The 27,557-nt window shown below is 43.0% G+C and overlaps 2 protein-coding genes across 4 annotated transcripts in view; both read right to left on the bottom strand.

Moving 5' to 3' along the window:
- Nucleotides 1-516: 516 nt before the first annotated feature.
- LOC138851158 (uncharacterized) lies at nucleotides 517-7,233 on the bottom strand. The gene is made up of 2 exons (XM_070079889.1): nucleotides 5,704-7,233; nucleotides 517-2,144 (listed from the first exon to the last, which is right to left on the bottom strand). Exon 2 carries the CDS (start codon nucleotides 1,869-1,871, stop codon nucleotides 1,194-1,196), a length of 678 nt encoding a protein of 225 aa, XP_069935990.1. The 5' UTR covers nucleotides 1,872-2,144; nucleotides 5,704-7,233; the 3' UTR covers nucleotides 517-1,193.
- Nucleotides 7,234-7,867: 634 nt separating this feature from the next.
- LOC138850962 (uncharacterized) overlaps nucleotides 7,868-27,557 on the bottom strand; it is a 173,520-nt gene continuing 153,830 nt past the window's right edge. For 2 of the 3 annotated variants that reach the window (XM_070079886.1, XM_070079888.1), the window contains one exon: nucleotides 7,868-9,316. In XM_070079886.1, the coding sequence (XP_069935987.1) occupies nucleotides 8,777-9,316 (540 nt within the window). In that variant the 3' untranslated portion in view covers nucleotides 7,868-8,776. The remainder of the gene's footprint in view (nucleotides 9,317-27,557) is intronic. The other variant, XM_070079887.1, reaches the window with a different exon arrangement.

Raw genomic sequence — 27,557 nt, 5'->3', positions numbered from 1 at the left:
TTGTCTATGTGTTGTGCTGGAATGAACTAAAGTACAACTAGGTATAAACTAGTAATATAAAAATACAAATTAAAAATAGAACAGGGCTCTCACTTGTAATTGCACTAAGGTCTAATGTAATGACTTTTGTGGAGTCTATGTTTTGAGCTAGAATGAGCTAAAGTACAACTAGATTTAATCTAATAATATAAAAATACAAATTAAAAATAGCACCAGTCTCTCACTAGTAATTGCACTATGGTCTCATATAATGAGTTTGGTATTGACTATAGTACAACTGTGTTTAATCTAATAATATAAAAAAGGCACAAGACTCTCAATTGTAATTGCACTAAGGTCTTATATAAGTTGTTTACAAGATTTAGAGTATAACTAGATTTAAATTGACAGGATAAAATACACAAGTTAAGGTAGCAAAAGAATAATAATAAAAAAATAATGGTAAAAATAAAAATGGCAATGACTTGGTTATAATATGCTAGTAAGATGGTAGACAGGATAATATAAAAGTTGTAGTTGAAAATACTAGTTTAAAAAAGTATAGAATAAAATGGTCAATAATAGAAGTTTACAATAAGTTTGATCAATATAGTTTAAAGCAAAATTGGGCAATAATAGGGATTTTAGAATAAAACTGGGCAATTGAGTATTTCTTAAAGTGAGGTAGAATTATTGAGGACAAGTTATGGCTAGTTTATAATAAAATAAGATGGAACAGTGATGCGGTAAGTTGTAAGAAAAGGAGATAGATTCTGTAGATATTAAACAAATTAAGACTATGAGGTAGAATGGTCGTTGAATACAACAATGACAATCAAAAGTTGTTGGGGTATTAGAATTTTAGGGGGGCACAAATTTATGACAATATAACACTAACTGTGGACTATGGGTATTATCTGCACTTTACTCTGATTCTGTTAGTCCAGCCTCACTTAGGAATGTTTTAAGGTCATGTTCTGTAGAGATGAAGTATCTCTTCCCAGTGGGCTGTTTCCTAACTGCGATTTTTCCATCCCTCACAAAGCACTGGTGGATTTTTTGGGCATAGCGTAATTTTCTTAGCCGATAAAGAAGGTTTTGTCTTGTTTTGGTAAGGCACTCATTGACGTAAACATCAGTTTTCATAGAAATAGATGTTTTTAGTAGGTTGTTTCTTTGTAGGCTAGTTTGGAATTTTAACAGCACTGTTTTTTTTACCTGCTTGGTAGCCCATCCTTTAGGTCGTCACTACGTATGTTAAGGCGAAGGTGGTCCTTGATAAGCTGTAGGGTGGTCTCCATGCAGGTCTCATGGGTGACTGTGGGTGGGAGATGTTTGCTGTTAACTACAACAGCATCAGATAGCTGTTGTTGGTCATTATGGTCTTGGAAGTTGGTTATGACATTGGCAAGTTGTTGGTCCACTCTTGATCTTTCCTCTGTAATGTTGGTAGTAAGTAGGGTGACTTGGTCTTTTAGAGTGTTGATAGTGTCTAGGGACCGGGTGTGGGTGTTGCTTTGTTGTTCCAGAGTGTCTAGTTTATGTTCTAGAGCAGTGATCTTGTTGAGGTAATCTGCATTGCTAGCTTTTAGTTCCTGCATTTCTTGAGTTAGTTTGGTGATCGTTTGGTTCTGAATCGTAAGGAGTTTAGCTATTTCTGGGTCGGTGATCTTCTTGACATCAAATACTGGGAAGGAGTTATCTTGGACTGTAGCGGCGGCCATGTTTGTTGTCGTCTGTCGTGTGTTGTGGTGGTGCCGGTGGGTGATGAGGGTTGTGTCCTGGCTGGCAGTACCACAAGTTTTCCTCATGTTATTACTGCTCTCACCTTTGATGTTAGGAGTCCTTAGCTGGTTACTGGATCTTCTTTTATTGCTCTGACCCTTGTCCATTGGCTGTGGCTTCGGGTGAATAATAGGCGATGGGTGAATGTTGTGGAGTATCACTTCAGTGGCAGCGGGGTAGGAGGTGGTAGTACGAGTCCTATTAGTTGGTAATTTGTAAACTTTTGGGTGATTTCTGCAGTTGATTTATATCATTCTGGGTATCCACACATGTTAGTGTTATGTGGGTCTTGACTAGGTCATCACTGGGCTGCTGGGAACCTCAGGTAGAAGTAAAAATAGAGGACAAGGTTCCTGTTGCCGCTGCAGCTGCCGCTGCGTCTGTGTCAACACAGTAAATGATAACAAAAATAATTATTATTTATCAATGTTACATAGACAAGTAGGAATTTGGGACACCTAGGTCGCAAAAAATGTCCCCCTTCAATACCTACCACTGTCATAACCACAAGTTGCTCTGGACCTATTAATTAAATGAAATATACATACACCAGGAATACTGGTAAATATATAAATTTGTGGACTGTATATTAAAAATAATAAATGGTTATATATACACACAATTACATAACAGAAGGAAAATATATCTTAATATCACTCACCAATTTGACTGGATATTAAGTTGTATCATACGCAGAAAAACCTCACTAACTAAATTTATGAAAACACTGGCCAGAATTATACACAAATCTAGAGAGCTTATCTGTGGTTCCTGGAGCTATCTTGTCCAGTCGTCTGATATCTCAAGTTATGCAGGAATGCATATCCAACAATTTCGCCTCCTATTTGAGAGGTGACAGCCCAATTTTAACCTCTAGAGTACGAAAATTCCTTCCCATTACGCTAACGTTGTATCCAATTCAAAACCAAGATGGCAAGTCTCGTCTGCGCAGACGAAGGCTTTCCGTTTTCTATGACATAAATATTATTAAATACAGTATGGCCATCTATTTACATATAAATACTGAATTTCCTGGAGTTTACCTGGAGAGAGTTCCGGGGGTCAATGCCCCCACGGCCCGGTCTGTGACCAGGCCTCCTGGTGGATCAGAGCCTGATCAACCAGGCTGTTACTGCTGGCTGCATGCAAACCAACGTACGAGCCACAGCCTGGCTGATCAGGAACCAACTTTAGGTGCTTGTCCAGTGCCAGCTTGAAGACTGCCAGGGGTCTGTTGGTAATCCCCCTTATGTATGCTGGGAGGCAGTTGAACAGTCTCGGGCCCCTGACACTTATTGTATGGTCACTTAACGTGCTAGTGACACCCCTGCTTTTCATTGGGGGGATGGTGCATCGTCTGCCAAGTCTTTTGCTTTCGTAGTGAGTGATTTTCGTGTGCAAGTTCGGTACTAGTCCCTCTAGGATTTTCCAGGTGTATATAATCATGTATCTCTCCCGCCTGCGTTCCAGGGAATACAGGTTTAGGAACCTCAAGCGCTCCCAGTAATTGAGGTGTTTTATCTCCGTTATGCGCGCCGTGAAGGTTCTCTGTACATTTTCTAGGTCAGCAATTTCACCTGCCTTGAAAGGTGCTGTTAGTGTGCAGCAATATTCCAGCCTAGATAGAACAAGTGACCTGAAGAGTGTCATCATGGGCTTGGCCTCCCTAGTTTTGAAGGTTCTCATTATCCATCCTGTCATTTTTCTAGCAGATGCGATCAATACATTATCTTCCTTGAAGGTGAGATCCTCCGACATGATCACTCCCAGGTCTTTGACGTTGGTGTTTCGCTCTATTTTGTGGCCAGAATTTGTTTTGTACTCTGATGAAGATTTAATTTCCTCATGTTTACCATATCTGAGTAATTGAAATTTCTCATCGTTGAACTTCATATTGTTTTCTGCAGCCCACTGAAAGATTTGGTTGATGTCCGCCTGGAGCCTTGCAGTGTCTGCAATGGAAGGCACTGTCATGCAGATTCGGGTGTCATCTGCAAAGGAAGACACGGTGCTGTGGCTGACATGATTATATACACCTGGAAAATCCTAGAGGGACTAGTACCGAACTTGCACACGAAAATCACTCACTACGAAAGCAAAAGACTTGGCAGACGATGCACCATCCCCCCAATGAAAAGCAGGGGTGTCACTAGCACGTTAAGAGACCATACAATAAGTGTCAGGGGCCCGAGACTGTTCAACTGCCTCCCAGCATACATAAGGGGGATTACCAACAGACCCCTGGCAGTCTTCAAGCTGGTACTGGACAAGCACCTAAAGTGGGTTCCTGACCAGCCGGGCTGAGGCTCGTACGTTGGTTGCATGCAGCCAGCAGTAACAGCCTGGTTGATCAGGCTCTGATTCACCAGGAGGCCTGGTCACCGACCGGGCTGCGGGGGCGTTGTCCCCCGGAACTCTCTCCAGGTAAACTCCAGGTATCTTGTAAATACTGTATCTTGTAAATACTGTATCGAGTCAATGCTGTATTGAGTCAATGCTGTATTGAGTCAATGCTGTATCGAGTCAATACTGTATCGAGTCAATACTGTATCATATAAATACTGTATCGAGTCAATACTGTATCAAGTCAATACTGTATCTAGTAAACACTGTATCGAGTCAATACTGTATCGAGTCAATACTGTATCAAGTCAATACTGTATCAAGTCAATACTGTATCGAGTCAATACTGTATCGAGTCAATACTGTATCGAGTCAATACTGTATCGAGTCAATACTGTATCGAGTCAGTACTGTATCGAGTCAATACTGTATCATATAAATACTGTATCACGTCAATACTGTATCATATAAATACTGTATCTTGTAAATACTGTATCGAGTAAATACTGTATCGAGTAAATACTGTATCGAGTAAATACTGTATCATATAAGTACTGTATCAAGTCAATACTGTATCAAGTCAATACTGTATCAAGTCAATACTGTATCAAGTCAATACTGTATCAAGTCAATACTGTATCAAGTCAATACTGTATCAAGTCAATAGTGTATCGAGTCAATACTGTATCAAGTCAATACTGTATCAAGTCAATACTGTATCAAGTCAATACTGTATCAAGTCAATAGTGTATCGAGTCAATACTGTATCAAGTCAATACTGTATCGAGTCAATACTGTATCAAGTCAATACTGTATCGAGTCAATACTGTATCAAGTCAATACTGTATCGAGTCAATACTGTATCAAGTCAATAGTGTATCGAGTCAATACTGTATCAAGTCAATACTGTATCAAGTCAATACTGTATCAAGTCAATAGTGTATCGAGTCAATACTGTATCAAGTCAATACTGTATCAAGTCAATACTGTATCAAGTCAATACTGTATCGAGTCAATACTGTATCGAGTCAATACTGTATCAAGTCAATAGTGTATCGAGTCAATACTGTATCGAGTCAATACTGTATCGAGTCAATACTGTATCAAGTCAATACTGTATCAAGTCAATAGTGTATCGAGTCAATACTGTATCGAGTCAATACTGTATCGAGTCAATACTGTATCGAGTCAATACTGTATCAAGTCAATAGTGTATCGAGTCAATACTGTATCGAGTCAATACTGTATCGAGTCAATACTGTATCGAGTCAATACTGTATCGAGTCAATACTGTATCAAGTCAATACTGTATCAAGTCAATACTGTATCAAGTCAATACTGTATCGAGTCAATACTGTATCAAGTCAATACTGTATCAAGTCAATACTGTATCAAGTCAATAGTGTATCGAGTCAATACTGTATCAAGTCAATACTGTATCAAGTCAATACTGTATCGAGTCAATACTGTATCAAGTCAATACTGTATCAAGTCAATACTGTATCAAGTCAATAGTGTATCGAGTCAATACTGTATCAAGTCAATACTGTAATCTTCCATCACAGACTCAGTGACATGTATAATTAATGTCCTTACCAAGTGAGTCACATTATAGACAGTCATGTCCCTGGTAAAGGCTTCCAAACACAGTAAGGGCTTCCAGCCTCTGACTGGGAATGTCCTTATTTTTTGCACTTCCATCATGGTGCTTTGATTACAGTAAAGTGCTCTTGATACAAGGAACTGGGGCTCCCCCTCTCTTGAGTTACCTCCCAGGTGCTGTATTATCCCCGTAGTATAAATGCTGTACTACGGATATAATAATAATCCATAGTTTTATTATCCTGAGAAAATCTGTGTTAATTAACATTACAAATTATTGTATTATAATATAAATTAAACTATTTTCTGTAATGTTGTGAACATAAATTATTACAGAATTTATACCATTTAAATAATTTATTGTTACAATTGTTAGTGATGAAGATAAATGTAGTTATTAAAACTGCTTGTTATTTTCTTAACTATAATTTAACAGGTTTTTCTTAATTAACTTCCTGGTAAATCATTATTATTGTTAAATGTTAATTAAACTTCTGTTATTTTTATTTGATAAGTTTATTATGCAACTCATAACCCACTGAACAGTAGTTAAAACATCTGGGTCCAGGTGATAGAGCCCAACATTGTGATGGTGAAGCATAACAGAAGGAACGAGTTGACAATAATATCAAGAATAATGAATTTATTCTTTGTAGAATGTACAGAATGTTTGTGTAGATTTATTAACATAAACTGTGACACACAACAGTGATGGTGACACACAACAGTGATGGTGACACACAACAGTGATGGTGACACACAACAGTGACGGTGACACACAACAGTGATGGTGACACACAACAGTGATGGTGACACACAACAGTGATGGTGACACACAACAGTGATGGTGACACACAACAGTGATGGTGACACACAACAGTGATGGTGACACACAACAGTGATGGTGACACACAACAGTGATGGTGACACACAACAGTGACGGTGACACACAACAGTGATGGTGACACACAACAGTGATGGTGACACACAACAGTGATGGTGACACACAACAGTGATGGTGACACACAACAGTGATGGTGACACACAACAGTGATGGTGACACACAACAGTGATGGTGACACACAACAGTGATGGTGACACACAACAGTGATGGTGACACACAACAGTGATGGTGACACACAACAGTGACGGTGACACACAACAGTGATGGTGACACACAACAGTGATGGTGACACACAACAGTGATGGTGACACACAACAGTGATGGTGACACACAACAGTGATGGTGACACACAACAGTGATGGTGACACACAACAGTGATGGTGACACACAACAGTGATGGTGACACACAACAGTGATGGTGACACACAACAGTGACGGTGACACACAACAGTGATGGTGACACACAACAGTGATGGTGACACACAACAGTGATGGTGACACACAACAGTGATGGTGACACACAACAGTGACGGTGACACACAACAGTGATGGTGACACACAACAGTGATGGTGACACACAACAGTGATGGTGACACACAACAGTGATGGTGACACACAACAGTGACACACAACAGTGATGGTGACACACAACAGTGATGGTGACACACAACAGTGACGGTGACACAACAGTAATGGTGACACACAACAGTGATGGTGACACACAACAGTGATGGTGACACACAACAGTGATGGTGACACACAACAGTGATGGTGACACAACAGTAATGGTGACACACAACAGTGATGGTGACACACAACAGTGATGGTGACACACAACAGTGACGGTGACACAACAGTAATGGTGACACACAACAGTGATGGTGACACACAACAGTGATGGTGACACACAACAGTGATGGTGACACACAACAGTGATGGTGACACAACAGTAATGGTGACACACAACAGTGATGGTGACACACAACAGTGATGGTGACACACAACAGTGATGGTGATACAACAGTAATGGTGACACACAACAGTGATGGTGACACACAACAGTGATGGTGACACACAACAGTGATGGTGACACACAACAGTGATGGTGACACACAACAGTGATGGTGACACACAACAGTGACGGTGACACAACAGTAATGGTGACACACAACAGTGATAGTGACACACAACAGTGATGGTGACACACAACAGTGACGGTGACACAACAGTAATGGTGACACACAACAGTGATGGTGACACACAACAGTGATGGTGACACACAACAGTGATGGTGACACACAACAGTGATGGTGACACACAACAGTGATGGTGACACAACAGTAATGGTGACACACAATAGTGATGGTGACACACAACAGTGATGGTGACACACAACAGTGATGGTGACACAACAGTAATGGTGACACACAACAGTGATGGTGACACACAACAGTGATGGTGACACACAACAGTGATGGTGACACACAACAGTGATGGTGACACACAACAGTGACGGTGACACACAACAGTGATGGTGACACACAACAGTGATGGTGACACACAACAGTGATGGTGACACACAACAGTGATGGTGACACACAACAGTGATGGTGACACAACAGTAATGGTGACACACAATAGTGATGGTGACACACAACAGTGATGGTGACACACAACAGTGATGGTGACACAACAGTAATGGTGACACACAACAGTGATGGTGACACACAACAGTGATGGTGACACACAACAGTGATGGTGACACACAACAGTGATGGTGACACACAACAGTGATGGTGACACAACAGTAATGGTGACACACAACAGTGATGGTGACACACAACAGTGATGGTGACACACAACAGTGATGGTGACACACAACAGTGATGGTGACACACAACAGTGATGGTGACACAACAGTGATGGTGACACACAACAGTGATGGTGACACACAACAGTGACGGTGACACACAACAGTGACGGTGACACACAACAGTGATGGTGACACACAACAGTGATGGTGACACACAACAGTGATGGTGACACACAACAGTGATGGTGACACACAACAGTGATGGTGACACACAACAGTGATGGTGACACACAACAGTGATGGTGACACACAACAGTGACGGTGGCACACAACAGTGATGGTAGAGTGAACTAGAGAGCCAAGACAACACCACAGTCTACCACAGTCACCTCTGTAATGTCACTGTGGTTGACTGCTGCTCTCACCACATCCAGACCACTCACTACCTCACCAAAGACATAGGGCCACTTGCCACGACCTGTGCGCTCCCTGGTGCTGATGACAAACTGTGCACTGTAGCTACTCCATGGCTCACTCCATGACCACACAGCACCAGCACTGCCTGACTCCTGGCGCTGATAATTCTGGTGAGACAGCAATGATCGTCCTCCACGACCATCATTATGCTGGTAGTCTCCACCTCTCACACACTCTCCTGGTTCACCCTTCTCCATCACCTCCAACAGTTTAGTGTTGAGGAAGGAGGAGCCTGATGGATGTTGTCCAGTACACAACAACATAAACTGTCTGGCCAGTGAGGTGTTGTTAGTATTCAGCTGGATGTGGAGTCTTCCTCTGGTGGAGCCAGGCCAGGTCAGGTCAAGGAATACCCGGCTGGAGGACAACTCCATCTCCTCCATCACCTCCATCACCTCAACAAACATCACTAACTATAATTTTAACACTTTACATATTATACATACTGAATTATAACTGTTACTGTTATAAAAATATAATTATTATTATTCAAAGTGGATTATAATTATGTATGTTTTATTAAATTAATATTGCTATAACATTATTATTATTACCAAATATTAACTCTGAATAATAAAATTTTATTAAAATATTATTTTATATTTATTACATTAATGAATTATTAATAATTCTTATTACAAATATTGAATAATAATTCTTATCATTATTAAATATTAATATTACTTCTTTCTTATCAATTAAAATTATGATAATTTTATTATTATTCTTATTAATAATAAAAAATATTTTAATACCATTATTAAATTATTATAATTATCGATAAATTATTGTTGTTTAATTCTTATAAATAATTATTATTCGTCTACTTATATAGTATTAAAATAAATAATTATTAAACTATTATTATTATTATTAAAGCACTAAACCTAAATGGTTTAAACAGCAAATGAGAAATAAACTACATTTTAGTTCCTCTTCAAGGGGGGTTCCTTGCCATGGTGAAGAAGCTCTTGGTCTGAGGAAGAAGACCTGTCGGTCTCCTTCCTCAGACCGAACCTTATTACCCCCCAATCCACTCTTCCCTATCCCATCCTCCCCTTTTTCCTTTCCTCCTCCCCACCCCTCCCTTTTGCCCTTCCTCTTTTTGACCTTGGGGATTCTTCCCACAAGCGTGCTAGTTCCTAGGTAGGGGAAGGTACCGGGGTCCATCCCATTCTGTTGAGGTTCTTGGCGGTGGTGTAGTTTGTCGTGGAATCTGGATCGCCTGGGGATATCCTGTTCCCTCTCCGGTATCCCGGAGGGTGGCTTTGGGTGTCTTTCGGGCGATGGGTGTATCTCTCGAAGCCACCTTTTGGATTCCGGGGGTGGTGGCCGAAGGAGGTATGCTTTGTGGCAGATATCCGGCAGCCCTCTCTTTTGTCTACCGAGGTAGCTCGGCAGATGTGAGGTTGCTATCCCGGATTGCTGGTTTACTGGCATGAAGGGTAGGGTATGGCACGGGTTCCATGCTGCATCTGCACTACTTGCGGTGCTGAGGTCCTCTTGGGCGTGGAGGGAGATTTTTGACCCTTTCATTCCTCCTAGGAACTACCTCTCCCCGGTCCCCCATTTTTTTTATTTTCATTTTCTTTTCTTCTTTCTTTTTTTCTTAAAAACAAAAAGAAAAGAAGTAACATAATCATGGAGAACCCAGTCCATGAACCTACTACCCCCGAGCCCCTTCTTGATACCGAACCCCATTCTGACCCTGCCTCGTTTTTTGACCACCCTTCGAGCACTCCTAAGGCCCCTGTACTTATTGCTGGTGCTGTTTCCTCATCCGCTTCAGGTACCAGGGTTACGACTGACTCCTTCGATTTGTCTGACCTCCGCTCTTCTTTGACTATGCTTCCGGCCTCTCCCTCTACGGTGCAGCAATTTTCGAATCGCCAGCCCGTTTCACGTCAGACCAACTCCGGTCCCACTCCTAAATGCCAACGACAATTGCCTGATGATGATTATGCTTCACCACCACCACGTTCTTCTCATAAAAGATCAACACATCAAACACTCCCTTTCCATGCTCAGTTTCGGAATGCACAATGGACAAAATTTTTTACTTTACGACCGACTTCCTCTGTTGCGTATCTTTCCAACTATAGTATTGGCAAGGTGCTTCTCCACCATGTTGGTAGAGATATTTCCTTCCATGCTCTGAAGAGCGGTATGTGCATCATCACTTCAGAATGCTACCCAAGCTCATGATCTTTCTCCTCTTTCACATATCGATACTATTCCTGTCGCTATCGAAAAACATCATTCCCTCAATTCTTGTAGTGGTACTGTTATTCTGCCCCATACCATAGTCCAACAGAATTTTCAGACATGTGGCAATGACATTCTTGAACAGCTGGAACTCCAAGATCTCCCAATTCTCAAGGTAGACACATGTCCTAGCCCGGGGGTGGAGACGATACCCTTGCAATGTGACTCGACAGCCATGAACTCCCGTCCTCTGTTTATGTAGCAGGACATTAGTTACAAGTTTGAAAGGTGATCCCTACACCGCAACAGTGTAGAAATTGCTGGCGATTTGGTCACCCAGCAAAATATTGCAGAGCTATAGCCGAATGCCCAGTCTGTGGTGCCGACGATCATTCTAATACGTCTTGCAGTCGACCTCCCTCTTGCCTTAATTGTCATGAGGCTCACCCTTCGTACTTTCGCCATTGCCAGGTCTACTTAAATGAAATCCGTTGCCTCAAAGAGGCAGAAGGTCTCCCTTATACTATGGCAGTTTCTCATCTCCGCCTCCAAGGGAGACTACCCCGTGTTTCTTATTCCCGTGTTTCAAAATGTCCCCCCACTTCTGGAGTCCCATCTTCTGCAGCCTCCTCTGTTGTTACCTCTCCCATAGTCACTCCTGTATCTAATTCTTTTGCTGTCCTGGGCTCAGACGTCCCTACTACAACACCTCAGTCTGTTCTGGCATCTTCGAGTTCTCCCTCACAAGCCCCGGTATCTACAAGATCTCATACGACACCTACCAATCGCCCCTCTACTTCTCAGAAGTCCAAAAAATACCATTTTGCTCAAATCTTCTTTGCCCCCTCCTTCCCTTCTTCTGCCCCAACATTTTGCCTTTCCAGTCTCTGTACCTGGTTCTTTCCCTCTCACTAGCTCTATTACAAGTGTGGAGGTTCACCCTCCTCCTCGTTCTGTGCCTTCCTCCCCTGTCCCCTCCCAAGTCTCTCCCTCTTCTGCCGCCTCCCACACTTCTACTCCAGTTCCCAACATGCTTTCGTCCCCCCCTACTTTAGTACAGTCCATTACTGTCCCAATCTTTACTCACCCTTCTCCTTCTATCTCCAATATTGTCTCCCATACAACGTCTTTGAATTCAGAAACACTTGACGCTATTTCAGAATATATTGCAGGGACTAAACCTTCAATGGACACTTATCCACCTCCTGTTCCTTCTCTTCCCTCTCCTCCATCTCCACAACTCCATTCTTCACAACACTCCATTCCTTTGCTGCTTGAACGTTTTCCGATGCCACTGCACGTAGACTTTTCTAATCCCTCTAGTCCGTAGGTGCCCTTACCTGCAGATTCCTGGTATTTTCCTCATTGCCAATCATGGCCTATTTACAGTGGAATATCCGTGGCCTCAGGGGTAATCGGGGTGAGCTTCAGATGTTGCTTTCCAGGTTTTCCCCTGTTGGTGTTTGCTTACAAGAACCAAAATTACACTCAACTGTTTTCCAACCCATCTCAGGCTATAATTTATTGTATTCTTTGGATCCTTTCTCAGATGGGACCTTTAATGAAAGTGCCCTTCTTCTACGCAATGATATTCCGTACTGTCAACTATTTGTCCATACCTCGCTGCATTACACTGCAGCCCATATCCACTTGAATAAGTGGTTTACAATATGTTCTTTATATCTCTCTCCTTCTGGGGCCTTATCTATCCCAGATTTTGCCTTTCTTGTTTCATCCTTACCGCCACCACTTCTGTTACTTGGCAATTTTAATGCCCACCATTTCCTATGGAGGGGGTCTCATTGTGACTCTTGCGGCATTCAGTTGGAGGGTTTTCTCGCTTCTCACCCCCTCCATGTTTTAAATACAGGCACCCCCACCCATTTTGATCCTCATATTCACACTCTTGCATCGATCTCTCGGTCTGCTCTTCCTCCACTGCACTAGACTTTGCCTGGTCTGTTCTACCGGACTTACATTACAGCGATCACTTTCCAATCATTCTTACTTCTCCTTCATATTCACCACCTCTTCGTAGCCCTTGCTGGCAATTTGATCGAGCAAATTGGGACCTTTACTCGCAACTAACTGCTTTCAGTGAAGTTTCTTCTTCATCCTCCATTGATGAACTTTTACACCTCTTCTCGACATCAGTTTTAACCGCAGCTTATCATTCTATACCCCAAACCTCAGGCAGGCATTCTCAGAAGTGTGTGCCATGGTGGTCTCCTGCCTGTGCTCGGGCAGTACAATTGAAACGCGCTGCATGGGGCAGGTACCCATACACTAGAACCACAGAGAGACTTCTTGATTTGAAGCAGAAGCGAGTGGTCACTCGCCGTGTCATCCGTGACGCTAAACGCATTTGCTGGCGAGATTATGCTTCCATCATCACCTCGGCTTCCTCTATGAGTGCAGTCTGGAAAAAAGTACGGAAATTGAGTGGTAAATACTATCCTGACCCAGCTCCTGTTTTGCAGGTTGCTGGTGTTGAAATAGCAAACCCTCTTGATGTTGCCATTGAAATTGGCAATCACCTGGTCCGTATTTCTCAGGGGCTCCATCTATACCCCTTGTTTCTTTCCTCAAAGTCTGCCAGAGAGTTAGCACCCTTGAATTTTTCTTCTCACATTGAAGAACCATGTAATGTGCCTTTTACACTTCAGGAACTGGAGGCAATGCTCTCCACTTGCCGATCATCGGCAGCTGAGCCTGACGACATTCATATTCGGATGTTACAACATTTACATAAGTCAGCACTTGCAGTCCTCTTACACCTCTTCAGTCTTATTTGGTCACAAGGAGTTCTTCCCCAGCTGTGGAAATCTGCTATTGTTCTCCCGTTCTGCAAACTGGGTACTACGGGACATGATGCCTCCCACTACCGTCCCATTTCTCTTATCAGTGCAGTTTGCAAAGTGATGGAACGTCTGGTAAATTAACGTTTAATGTGGCATTTAGAGACACACAACAGTCTCTGCACTAGTCAATATGGCTTTGGTATGAGCCCTTCTACCATAGACCCCTTACTACGCTTAGATTTGTAATGCCCTTGCGAATAACCGCTCAGTTATTGCTATATTTTTTGACCTTGAGAAGGCATATGACACAACTTGGAGGTATAATATTTTGGCCCAGGCCCACTCCTTAGGCCTCCAAGGCAATCTACCATCCTTCCTTAAGAACTTTTTAACTGACAGACATTTCCGTGTTTGGGTTAATAATGTGCTCTCCCTGGACTTTATCCAAGCTGAAGGTGTTCCCCAGGGATGTGTTCTGAGCACAACACTTTTTCTCCTTGATATAAATGATTTGGCCTCTAGTCTTCCATCCAATATTTGGTCGTCACTCTATGTTGATGACTTCGCTATTGCTTGTGCAGGCGCTGACTGTCACCTCATTACAGTTTCTTTCCAGCATGCGGTCAACCGTGTTTCTAATTGGGCCACCACGCATGGGTTTAAATTTTCCAGTACCAAAACTCACCAAATTACTTTCACTAGAGGCTCTGTCATTTCCAATCATCCTTTGTACCTTTATGGCTACTGTATCCCTGAACATGATACAGTCAGGTTTCTAGGTCTTCTCTTTGACCATAGGTTATCCTGGAAACCTCACATTACCCTTCTGAACGCAACTTGTCACAGCCGGCTGAACCTTCTTAAAACCCTTGCTCATCTTTCATGGGGAGCTGATGGTCAAATCCTCCTTCTCCTACATTCCACCCTCATTTTATCGAAACTCGATTGTGGTGACCAGATCTATTCAGCGGCCTCTTCTGCTACTCTCTCTAGCCTTAATTCCATCCGTCATCAGGGATTACGTTTATGCCTTGGTGCTTTTCGCTCTTTCCCTGTTGAGAGCCTCTAAGCAGAAGCGAATGTTCCGTCCTTGACCGATCGCCGTGATGCTCATTGCCTTCGCTACTATGTACGCTCTCATGATCTCCACAATCCTTCCATTTATGGAATAGTCACTGATTTTAGTAGACATTCTTTATTTGTTTGCTGCCCCTGTTTGTTCCATCCCTTTTCACTTCGCCTACATTCACTCTTGTCTTCCCTTCAGTTGCCACCTTTCTATGTTCATGAAGCATCTCACTTTTCCCTAACTCCCTGGGAAGTTCCAGCTGTTCTAGTCTGTTCTTTCTCACTCCTTTGTTCAGAAGCCCAACTACCTATGGTAGCTTCCTCTTCTCTTTTTCTTGACTACTTCCAATCGCATTCTCATGCCATCACAATGTGCACAGATGGCTCTAAGTCTTCTGATGGTGTCGGATTCCCAGCAGTGTTTCCGGACAGCGTCGTGCGAGGGCATTTACTATCTTCGGCTAGCATTTTTACTGCAGAATTGTATGCCATTCTTGCAGCACTTATCTGTATTGCATCTATGCCTGTGTCATCATTTGTGGTTGTCTCAGATTCCCTTAGTGCTTTACAGCCTATACAAAAATTTGATACACCTCACCCCTAGTTCTCCGTATTCAACTTTGGTTACGCCGTATCTCTACCAAACATAAGGATATTGTTTGTTGTTGGGTCCCTGTTCATGTTGACATACAGGGCAATGAACAGGCAGACACTGCTGTGCGGTCAGCAGTACATGACCTTCCAGTTTCATATAGAGGTGTTCCATTCACGGACTATTTTGCTGTTATAGCTACCCACCATCACACCCGTTGGCAACAACATTGGTCTGCTCTGCTCAATAACAAGCTTCGTTCTATTAAACCGAGTATAGGTTACTGGCCATCTTCTTGTCACCAATGTCGAGGTTGGGAGACTACTCTCTCCCACCTTCGCATTGGCCATACTCGTCTTACTCATGGATATCTTATGGAGAGGCGCCCTGCTCCTCTCTGTGAGAATTGTCAGGTTCCAGTATCAGTCAGCCACATTCTGTTAAACTACCCACTTTATCAAAGAGCACGCAGAATTTACCTCCAACATCGTCTCCATTCTACTACTCTCTCTTTACCTTCCCTTCTTCCTGATGGGCCCTACTTTAATCCTGACTCTCTCATTGACTTCTTGACAACAACTGACTTACTCCACAAACTCTGATGACACCTTCAGCCCTTTCTACCTCAATCTCTTGCTACCCTCTACCCTCGCACCATCCCCTGCCCCACTGTTTTCTGTAACCTACTAATCATCCCTCCCCCTTCTGCTGCCCGATACCCCTGCTTCCTTCCCTGCCCTGCAGTGCTGCATAGCCCTTGTAGTTTAGCGCTTCTTTTTAATTATAATAATAATTATACATTTTAGTTTGATCCAAGGCAACGAAAAATTTACTTCCTTGCACCAATATCCTCTCAGTAGGGACATTGTTTCATGGGAGGCAGCAGGTGAGAGGCAGCAGCAGGTGAGAGGCAGCAGCAGGTGAGAGGCAGCAGCAGGTGAGAGGAAGCAGCAGGTGAGAGGAAGCAGCAGGTGAGAGGCAGTAGTAGGTGAGAGGCAGCAGCAGGTGAGAGGCAGCAGCAAGTGAGAGGCAGCAGCAGGTGAGAGGCAGCAGCAGGTGAGAGGCAGCAGCAGGTGAGAAGCAGCAGCAGGTGAGAGGCAGCAGCAGGTGAGTGGCAGCAGCAGGTGAGTGGCAGCAGCAGGTGAGTGGCAGCAGCAGGTGAGTGGCAGCAGCAGGTAAGTGGAAGAGAGGAGATGACATGGCAGTGTGTGAACATGGCAGTGTGTGAACATGGCAGTGTGTGAACATGGCAGTGTGTGAACATGGCAGTATGTGAACATGGAAGTGTGTGAACATGGCAGTGTGTGAACATGGCAGTGTGTGAACATGGCAGTGTGTGAACATGGCAGTGTGTGAACATGGCAGTGTGTGAACATGGCAGTGTGTGAACATGGCAGTGTGTGAACATGGCAGTGAGTGAACATGGCAGTGAGTGAACATGGCAGTGAGTGAACATGGCAGTGAGTGAACATGGCAGTGTGTGAACATAGCAGTGAGTGAACATGGCAGTGTGTGAACATGGCAGTGAGTGAACATGGCAGTGAGTGAACATGGCAGTGTGTGAACATGGCAGTGTGTGAACATGGCAGTGTGTGAACATGACAGTGAGTGAACATGGCAGTGTGTGAACATGGCAGTGTGTGAACATGGCAGTGTGTGAACATGGCAGTGTGTGAACATGGCAGTGTGTGAACATGGAAGAGTGTGAACATGGCAGTGTGTGAACATGGAAGAGTGTGAACATGGCAGTGTGTGAACATGGCAGTGAGTGAACATGGCAGTGTGTGAACATGGCAGTGAGTGAACATGGCAGTGAGTGAACATTGCAGTGAGTGAACATGGCAGTGTGTGAACATGGCAGTGAGTGAACATGGCAGTGAGTGAACATGGCAGTGTGTGAACATGGCAGTGTGTGAACATGGCAGTGAATGAACATGGCAGTGAGTGAACATGGCAGTGTGTGAACATGGCAGTGTGTGAACATGGCAGTGTGTGAACATGGCAGTGTGTGAACATGGCAGTGTGTGAACATGGCAGTGTGTGAACATGGAAGAGTGTGAACATGGCAGTGTGTGAACATGGCAGGGTGTGAACATGGCAGTGTGTGAACATGGCAGTGTGTGAACATGGAAGAGTGTGAACATGGCAGTGTGTGTGAACATGGCAGTGTGTGAACATGGCAGTGTGTGAACATGGCAGTGAGTGAACATGGCAGTGAGTGAACATGGCAGTGAGTGAACATGGCAGTGTGTGAACATGGCAGTGTGTGAACATAGCAGTGTGTGAACATGGCAGTGTGTGTGAACATGGCAGTGTGTGAACATGGCAGTGTGTGTGAACATGGCAGTGAGTGAAAATGGCAGTGTGTGAACATGGCAGTGTGTGAACATGGAAGAGTGTGAACATGGCAGTGTGTGAACATGGCAGTGTGTGAACATGGCAGTGTGTGAACATGGCAGTGTGTGAACATGGCAGTGTGTGAACATGACAGTGTGTGAACAGGGAAGAGTGAACATGGCAGTGTGTGAACATGGCAGTGTGTGAACATGGCAGTGTGTGTGAACATGGCAGTGTGTGAACATGGCAGTGTGTGTGAACATGGCAGTGTGTGAACATGGCAGTGTGTGAACATAGCAGTGTGTGAACATGGCAGTGTGTGTGAACATGGCAGTGTGTGAACATGGCAGTGTGTGAACATGGCAGTGTGTGTGAACATGGCAGTGTGTGAACATGGCAGTGTGTGTGAACATGGCAGTGTGTGAACATGGCAGTGTGTGAACATGGCAGTGTGTGTGAACATGGCAGTGTGTGAACATGGCAGTGTGTGTGAACATGGAAGAGTGTGAACATGGCAGTGTGTGAACATGGCAGTGTGTGAACATGGCAGTGTGTGAACATGGCAGTGTGTAAACATGGCAGTGTGTGAACATGACAGTGTGTGAACAAGGAAGAGTGAACATGGCAGTGTGTGAACATGGCAGTGTGTGAACATGGCAGTGTGTGAACATGACAGTGTGTGAACAGGGAAGAGTGAACATGGCAGTGTGTGAACATGGCAGTGTGTGAACATGACAGTGTGTGAACATGGAAGAGTGAACAGGGCAGTGTGTGAACATGGCAGTGTGTGAACATGGCAGTGTGTGAACATGGAAGAGTGAACATGGCAGTGTGTGAGCATGGCAGTGTGTGAATATGGCAGTGTGTGAACATGGCAGTGTGTGTGTGCATGGCAGTGTGTGAACATGGCAGTGTGTGAACATGGCAGTGTGTGAACATGGCAGTGTGTGAACATGGCAGTGTGTGAACATGGTAGTGTGTAAACATGACAGTGTGTGAACATGGCAGTGTGTGAATATGGCAGTGTGTGAGCATGGCAGTGTGTGAACATGGCAGTGTGTGAACATGACAGTGTATGAACATGACAGTGTGAACATGGCAGTGTGTGGACATGGCAGTGTGTGGACATGGCAGTGTGTGAACATGGCAGTGTGTGAACATGGCAGTGTGTGAACATGGCAGTGTGTGAACATGGCAGTGTATGAACATGGCAGTGTGTGAACATGGGGAGAAATCAGAATGGGGGTACGTCACAAGCGGTGTTCCTCAGGGGTCAGTGTTGGGCCCGTTGTTGTTCACAATTTACATAACGACATAGATGAGGGAATAAACAGTGACAAGCAAATTTGCTGATGGCACCAAAATAGGCCGTCCAATTCATTGTAATGAGGACACTAGAGCACTCCAGGATGATTTGAATAGACTGATGCAATGGTCATAGAAGTGGCAGATGCAGTTTAATATTGACAAATGCTAAGTTCTAAATGTTGGACAGGTAAATAACCATGCCACATATAAACTAAATAATGTAGATCTTATTATTACAAATTGCGAGAAGGATTTAGGAGTTCTGGTTAGCAGTAACCTAAAACCAAGACAACAGCGCATTAGTGTTCGCAGTAAAGCTAACAGAATTCTTGGCTTCATATCAAGAAGTATAAATAATAGAAGTCCTCAGGTTGTTCTTCAACTCTATATATCCTTGGTTAGGTCTCATTTAGACTATGCTGCTCAGTTCTGGTCACCGTATTACAGAATGGATATAAATGCTCTGGAAAACGTACAGAGGAGGATGACAAAGATGATCCCATGTATCAGAAATCTTCCCTATGAGGATAGACTGAGGCCCTGAATCTGCACTCTCTCGAAGGGCGTAGAATTACGGGGGATATGATCGAGATGTAGAAATGGAAAACAGGAATAAATTAAGGGGGTGAAAATAGCATGCCAAGACAGGACTCGCAGCAATGGTTTCAAGTTGGAAAAATTCAGATTCAGGAAGGATAAAGGAAAGCACTGGTTTGGTAATAGAGTTGTGGATGAGTGGAACAAACTCCACTGGCCAACGCAGTGGAGGGAGGTGTTAGGTCTTTAAACTAGGAATAGTTAGTTGTATGGGTTTTGGCGGGAAAACAGTGAAGTCGCAGTGTAGTAATATTAGTACTAGGAGAACTAGAAATAGGCAAAATGAGGTGGATATTGGAAAGCCAGTGGCACTAATTGACAAGGGCAGTAATAAGTTTAGTGGAATAACAGAAAGGAGCAGGAAGGGTAAAGAGAAAGGAGGGTCCTTAAATATATATTACACAAATAGTCGCAGTGCTAGGAATAATATGGACGAGTTGAGACTAGTTGCTAGTGCAGGTAACATTGATGTATTTGCCATAACTGAGACGTGGTTTAATTCAAAAAGTCGGAACATGCCTGCAGAATGTCACATTCAGGGTTTTAAATTGTTCCAAGTAGATAGAAGTATCGGGAAGGGGGGTGGGGTGGCAATGTATGTCCGAGATCGCTTGAACTGTTGCATAAAAACGGGTATTAAGTCTGAAGTAACACATACAGAGTCTGTTTGGATAGAATTTTCAGAGGGGCATGAAAAATTAATTTTAGGTGTGATATACCGTCCCCCAAACTTAAATAGGGACCAGGGGAGACTACTATGGGAGGAAATTGTTAGAGCCACAAGGCACGATAATGTAGTAATTCTAGGAGACTTTAACTTTAGTCATATTGATTGGAATTTCTTGACTGGGAATTTAGAATCATACGACTTCTTAGAAGTAGTTCAGGATTGTTTTTTGAAGCAGTTTGTGACAGAACCTACAAGGGGTAATAACCTGCTTGACTTAGTTCTGGCAAACAATGAATCCCTTGTTAATAATTTAGAAGTTTCAGAGGAACTGGGTGCTAGTGACCACAAATCAATTACATTTAGCATTGAATGTAAGTATGATAGTAGGGATAACTCAGTAACAGTCCCAGATTTTCGCTTAGCAGATTACGATGGGCTTAGAGAACACTTATCATCTGTTGACTGGGGTAACGAAGAGAGCTATCAATATGACAGTTTTCTGAACACTATACATGCTGCTTAAAGAACGTTTATCCCGTATAAAGAAATTAGATCAAATAGAAATGACCCAAAATGGATGAATAATAGGCTGAAATATCTACTAGGGCATAAGACAGGAATTTATAGGCGTATCAAAAGAGGTGAGGGTCATCTTATGAATCAGTATATTAGCATTAAGAGGGACATTAAAAAGGGGATAAGAAAAGCTAAAAGGGACTATGAAATTAAAGTTGCTAGGTGTTCTAAAACTAACCCAAAAAGTTTTTTCCAGGTCTATAGAACAAAAGTCAGAGATAAGATAGGTCCCCTCAAAAATAACTATGGGCATCTTACTGACAAAGAGAATGAAATGTGCTCGATTTTAAATAATTATTTTCTCTCGGTTTTTACACAGGAAGACACTAACAATATTCCAGTAATTAATTTTTTATAGTGGGCCAGAAGAAGATAAATTATGTAACATCACAGTCACTAGTGAAGTGGTTGTGAAGCAGATAGACCGACTGAAGCAAAATAAGTCACCGGGTCCTAATGAGGTTTTTTTCAAGGGTTCATAAGGAATGCAAAATGGAACTCTGTGAACCATTAACTAATATTTTTAATTTATCTCTTCAAACAGGTGTAGTGTCTGATAAGTGGAAGATGGCTACTGTAATTCCTATTTTTAAAATAGGGGACAAGTCGTTACCATCAAATTACCGCCCAATAAGCCTGATCTCAATTGTAGGCAAATTACTAGAGTCAATTATAGCTGAGATTATAAGAAGCCATCTCGATAAGCATAGCTTGATTAATGATACTCAGCATGGATTCACACTAATTTATTAACTTTCTTCAGTAAAGCTTTTGAGGCTGTTGACCACGATAAAGAATTTGATATTATTTACTTAAATTTTAGTAAGGCTTTTGATAGAGTTCCACACCAAAGACTGCTAAAGAAAGTGGCAGCTCATGGCATTGGGGGAAGGGTGCTCTCGTGGATCGAATCATGGCTCACAGACAGGAAGCAGAGAGTGTCCATAAATGGGGTTATATCCGAGAGGGGATCAGTAACAAGTGGCGTTCCACAGGGATCAGTCTTGGGCCCGTTGTTGTTTATAATATATATCAATGATCTTGATGAAGGAATTACTAGTGATATGAGCAAATTCGCCGATGACACATAGATAGGTAGGATAATTGATTCAAATGTAGATGTTAGGGAACTTCAGAAGGATTTAGACAAACTATATTCTTGGTCAGAAAAGTGGCAGATGCAGTTCAATGTAGATAAATGCAAGGTTCTGAAGCTCGGGAGTGTCCATATCCCTAGCACTTATAAGTTAAATAATGTAGAACTTAGCCATACAGACTGCGAAGAGGACTTGGGGGTTATGGTAAGCAGCAACCTTAAACCAAGACAACAATGCCTAAGCGTACGTAATAAGGCAAATAGATTACTGGGATTTATATCAAGAAGTGTAAGCAACAGAAGTCCAGAGGTCATACTGCAGCTTTATACATCATTAGTAAGGCCTCACCTAGATTATGCAGCTCAGTTCTGGTTTCCATATTACAGAGTGGACATAAATTCGTTAGAAAACATTCAGCGTAGGATGACTAAATTAATACATAGCATTAGAAATCTTCCTTATGAAGAAAGATTGAAGACTCTTAAATTACATTCACTTGTTAGACGAAGAATGAGGGGAGACCTGATCGAAGTGTATAAGTGGAAGATAGGTATTAATAAAGGGGATATTAATAAGGTCTTGAGGATGTCTCTCCAAGAGAGAACCCGCAGTAATGGATTTAAATTAGATAAGTTTAGACTTAGAAAGGACATAGGAAAGTATTGGTTTAGAAATAGGGTAGTTGATGAGTGGAACAGTCTACCTAGTTGGGTTATTGAGGCTGGGACTTTGGGTAGTTTCAAATTTAGGTTGGATAAATACATGAGTGGGAGGGGTTGGATTTGAGTGGGACTTGCACATCAGAGCTTATTTCTTGGGTGGCATTGAAAATTGGGTTGGGCAAATGTTTTGTTAGTGGGATGAATTGTGAAGTACCTGCCTAGTATGGGCCAGCAGGCCTCCTGCAGTGTTCCTCCTTTCTTATGTTCTTATGTTATTCAGGCTAAAATGTTGTGTAGTTTTGAAAATAGGTTAGATAAATACATGAGTGGGTTGAACCTGACTAGCTTGTGCTGCTGGTTCTGGTGCTGTGCTCCTTCCTTGAGTGGAGGTGGCCAGACTGGGTGGGTCACTTGACTAATCCAGGGAGGGGGACATGGACCTGCTCCGCATGGGTTAATAGGCCTGTTGCAGTGTTCCTTCTTTCTTATGTTCTTATATTCTTATGGAAGAGTATCAGCATGGAAGAGTGTCAGCATGGAAGAGTGTCAACATGGAAGAGTGTCAACATGGAAGAGTGTCATCATGGAAGAGTGTCAACATGGAAGAGTGTCAGCATGGAAGAGTGTCATCATGGAAGAGTGTCAACATGGAAGAGTGTCAACATGGAAGAGTGTCAACATGGAAGAGTGTCACCATGGAAGAGTGTCAGCATGGAAGAGTGTCAACGTGGAAGAGTGTCAACATGGAAGAGTGTCAGCATGGAAGAGTGTCAGCATGGAAGAGTGTCACCATGGAAGAGTGTCAGCATGGAAGAGTGTCAGCATGGAAGAGTGTCACCATGGAAGAGTCTCAGCATGGAAGAGTGTCAACATGGAAGAGTGTCAACATGGAAGAGTGTCACCATGGAAGACTGTCACCATGGAAGAGTGTCAACATGGAAGAGTGTCAACATGGAAGAGTGTCACCATGGAAGACTGTCACCATGGAAGAGTGTCAACATGGAAGAGTGTCAACATGGAAGAGTGTCAACATAGAAGAGTGTCAACATGGAAGAGTGTCAACATGGAAGAGTGTCAACATGGAAGAGTGTCAACATGGAAGAGTGTCAACATGGAAGAGTGTCACCATGGAAGAGTGTCAACATGGAAGAGTGTCAACATGGAAGAGTGTCAACATGGAAGAGTGTCAACATGGAAGAGTGTCACCATGGAAGAGTGTCAACATGGAAGAGTGTCAACATGGAAGAGTGTCAACATGGAAGAGTGTCACCATGGAAGAGTGTCAACATGGAAGAGTGTCACCATGGAAGAGTGTCAACATGGAAGAGTGTCAACATGGAAGAGTGTCAACATGGAAGAGTGTCAACATGGAAGAGTGTCAACATGGAAGAGTGTCAGCATGGAAGAGTGTCAACATGGAAGACTGTCAGCATGGAAGAGTGTCAACATGGAAGAGTGTCAACATGGAAGAGTGTCAACATGGAAGAGTGTCAACATGGAAGAGTGTCAGCATGGAAGAGTGTCAGCATGGAAGAGTGTCAACATGGAAGAGTGTCAACATGGAAGAGTGTCAACATGGAAGAGTGTCAACATGGAAGAGTGTCAACATGGAAGAGTGTCACCAAGGAAGAGTGTCACCAAGGAAGAGTGTCAGCATGGAAGAGTGTCACCAAGGAAGAGTGTCAACATGGAAGAGTGTCAGCATGGAAGAGTGTCAACATGGAAGAGTGTCACCAAGGAAGAGTGTCAACATGGAAGAGTGTCAACATGGAAGAGTGTCAACATGGAAGAGTGTCAACATGGAAGAGTGTCACCAAGGAAGAGTGTCAGCATGGAAGAGTGTCAACATGGAAGAATGTCAACATGGAAGAGTGTCAACATGGAAGAATGTCAACATGGAAGAGTGTCAACATGGAAGAATGTCAACATGGAAGAATGTCAACATGGAAGAGTGTCAACATGGAAGAGTGTCAACATGGAAGAGTGTCAACATGGAAGAATGTCAACATGGAAGAATGTCAACATGGAAGAATGTCAACATGGAAGAATGTCAACATGGAAGAGTGTCAACATGGAAGAGTGTCAACATGGAAGAGTGTCAACATGGAAGAATGTCAACATGGAAGAATGTCAACATGGAAGAGTGTCAACATGGAAGAATGTCAACATGGAAGAGTGTCAACATGGAAGAGTGTCAACATGGAAGAATGTCAACATGGAAGAGTGTCAACATGGAAGAGTGTCAACATGGAAGAGTGTCAGCATGGAAGAATGTCAACATGGAAGAATGTCAACATGGAAGAGTGTCAACATGGAAGAGTGTCAACATGGAAGAGTGTCAACATGGAAGAATGTCAACATGGAAGAGTGTCAACATGGAAGAGTGTCAACATGGAAGAGTGTCAACATGGAAGAATGTCAACATGGAAGAGTGTCAACATGGAAGAGTGTCAACATGGAAGAATGTCAACATGGAAGAGTGTCAACATGGAAGAGTGTCAACATGGAAGAATGTCAACATGGAAGAAACATGGAAGAATGTCAACATGGAAGAGTGTCAACATGGAAGAGTGTCAACATGGAAGAATGTCAACATGGAAGAGTGTCAACATGGAAGAGTGTCAACATGGAAGAGTGTCAGCATGGAAGAATGTCAACATGGAAGAATGTCAACATGGAAGAGTGTCAACATGGAAGAGTGTCAACATGGAAGAGTGTCAACATGGAAGAATGTCAACATGGAAGAGTGTCAACATGGAAGAATGTCAACATGGAAGAGTGTCAACATGGAAGAGTGTCAACATGGAAGAATGTCAAAATGGGAGAGTCAACATGGAAGAGTGTCAACATGGAAGAATGTCAACATGGAAGAGTGTCAACATGGAAGAATGTCAACATGGAAGAGTGTCAACATGGAAGAGTGTCAACATGGAAGAATGTCAACATGGAAGAGTGTCAACATGGAAGAGTGTCAACATGGAAGAGTGTCAACATGGAAGAGTGTCAACATGGAAGAGTGTCAACATGGAAGAGTGTCAACATGGAAGAGTGTCAACATGGAAGAGTGTCAACATGGAAGAGTGTCAGCATGGAAGTGTCAACATGGAAGAGTGTCAACATGGAAGTGTCAACATGGAAGAATGTCAACATGGAAGAGTGTCAACATGGAAGAGTGTCAGCATGGAAGAGTGTCAACATGGAAGAGTGTCAACATGGAAGAGTGTCAACATGGAAGAGTGTCAACATGGAAGTGTCAACATGGAAGAGTGTCAACATGGAAGTGTCAACATGGAAGAGTGTCAACATGGAAGAGTGTCAACATGGAAGAGTGTCAACATGGAAGAGTGTCAACATGGAAGAGTGTCAACATGGAAGAGTGTCAACATGGAAGAATGTCAACATGGAAGTGTCAACATGGAAGAGTGTCAACATGGAAGTGTCAACATGGAAGAGTGTCAACATGGAAGAGTGTCAACATGGAAGAGTGTCAACATGGAAGAGTGTCAACATGGAAGAGTGTCAACATGGAAGAGTGTCAACATGGAAGAGTGTCAACATGGAAGAGTGTCAACATGGAAGAGTGTCAACATAGAAGAGTGTCAACATGGAAGAGTGTCAACATGGAAGAGTGTCAACATGGAAGAGTGTCAACATGGAAGAGTGTCAACATGGAAGAGTGTCAACATGGAAGAATGTCAACATGGAAGAGTGTCAACATGGAAGAGTGTCAACATGGAAGAGTGTCAGCATGGAAGAATGTCAACATGGAAGAATGTCAACATGGAAGAGTGTCAACATGGAAGAGTGTCAACATGGAAGAGTGTCAACATGGAAGAATGTCAACATGGAAGAGTGTCAACATGGAAGAATGTCAACATGGAAGAGTGTCAACATGGAAGAGTGTCAACATGGAAGAATGTCAACATGGAAGAGTGTCAACATGGAAGAGTGTCAACATGGAAGAATGTCAACATGGAAGAGTGTCAACATGGAAGAATGTCAACATGGAAGAGTGTCAACATGGAAGAGTGTCAACATGGAAGAATGTCAACATGGAAGAGTGTCAACATGGAAGAGTGTCAACATGGAAGAGTGTCAACATGGAAGAGTGTCAACATGGAAGAGTGTCAACATGGAAGAGTGTCAACATGGAAGAGTGTCAACATGGAAGAGTGTCAGCATGGAAGTGTCAACATGGAAGAGTGTCAACATGGAAGTGTCAACATGGAAGAATGTCAACATGGAAGAGTGTCAACATGGAAGTGTCAACATGGAAGAGTGTCAACATGGAAGTGTCAACATGGAAGAGTGTCAACATGGAAGAGTGTCAACATGGAAGAGTGTCAACATGGAAGAGTGTCAACATGGAAGAGTGTCAACATGGAAGAGTGTCAACATGGAAGAGTGTCAACATGGAAGAGTGTCAACATGGAAGAGTGTCAACATAGAAGAGTGTCAACATGGAAGAGTGTCAACATGGAAGAGTGTCAACATGGAAGAGTGTCAACATGGAAGAGTGTCAACATGGAAGAGTGTCAACATGGAAGAGTGTCAACATGGAAGAGTGTCAGCATGGAAGAATGTCAACATGGAAGAGTGTCAACATGGAAGAGTGTCAACATGGAAGAGTGTCAACATGGAAGAGTGTCAACATGGAAGAGTGTCAACATGGAAGAGTGTCAACATGGAAGAGTGTCAACATGGAAGAGTGTCAACATGGAAGAGTGTCAGCATGGAAGAA

Source organism: Cherax quadricarinatus, unplaced genomic scaffold (genome assembly GCF_038502225.1).
Source record: "Cherax quadricarinatus isolate ZL_2023a unplaced genomic scaffold, ASM3850222v1 Contig35, whole genome shotgun sequence".
NCBI lineage: Eukaryota > Metazoa > Arthropoda > Malacostraca > Decapoda > Parastacidae > Cherax > Cherax quadricarinatus.
Note: the sequence above shows the minus strand (reverse complement) of the source record. Positions and strands in the feature narration are given on the sequence as shown.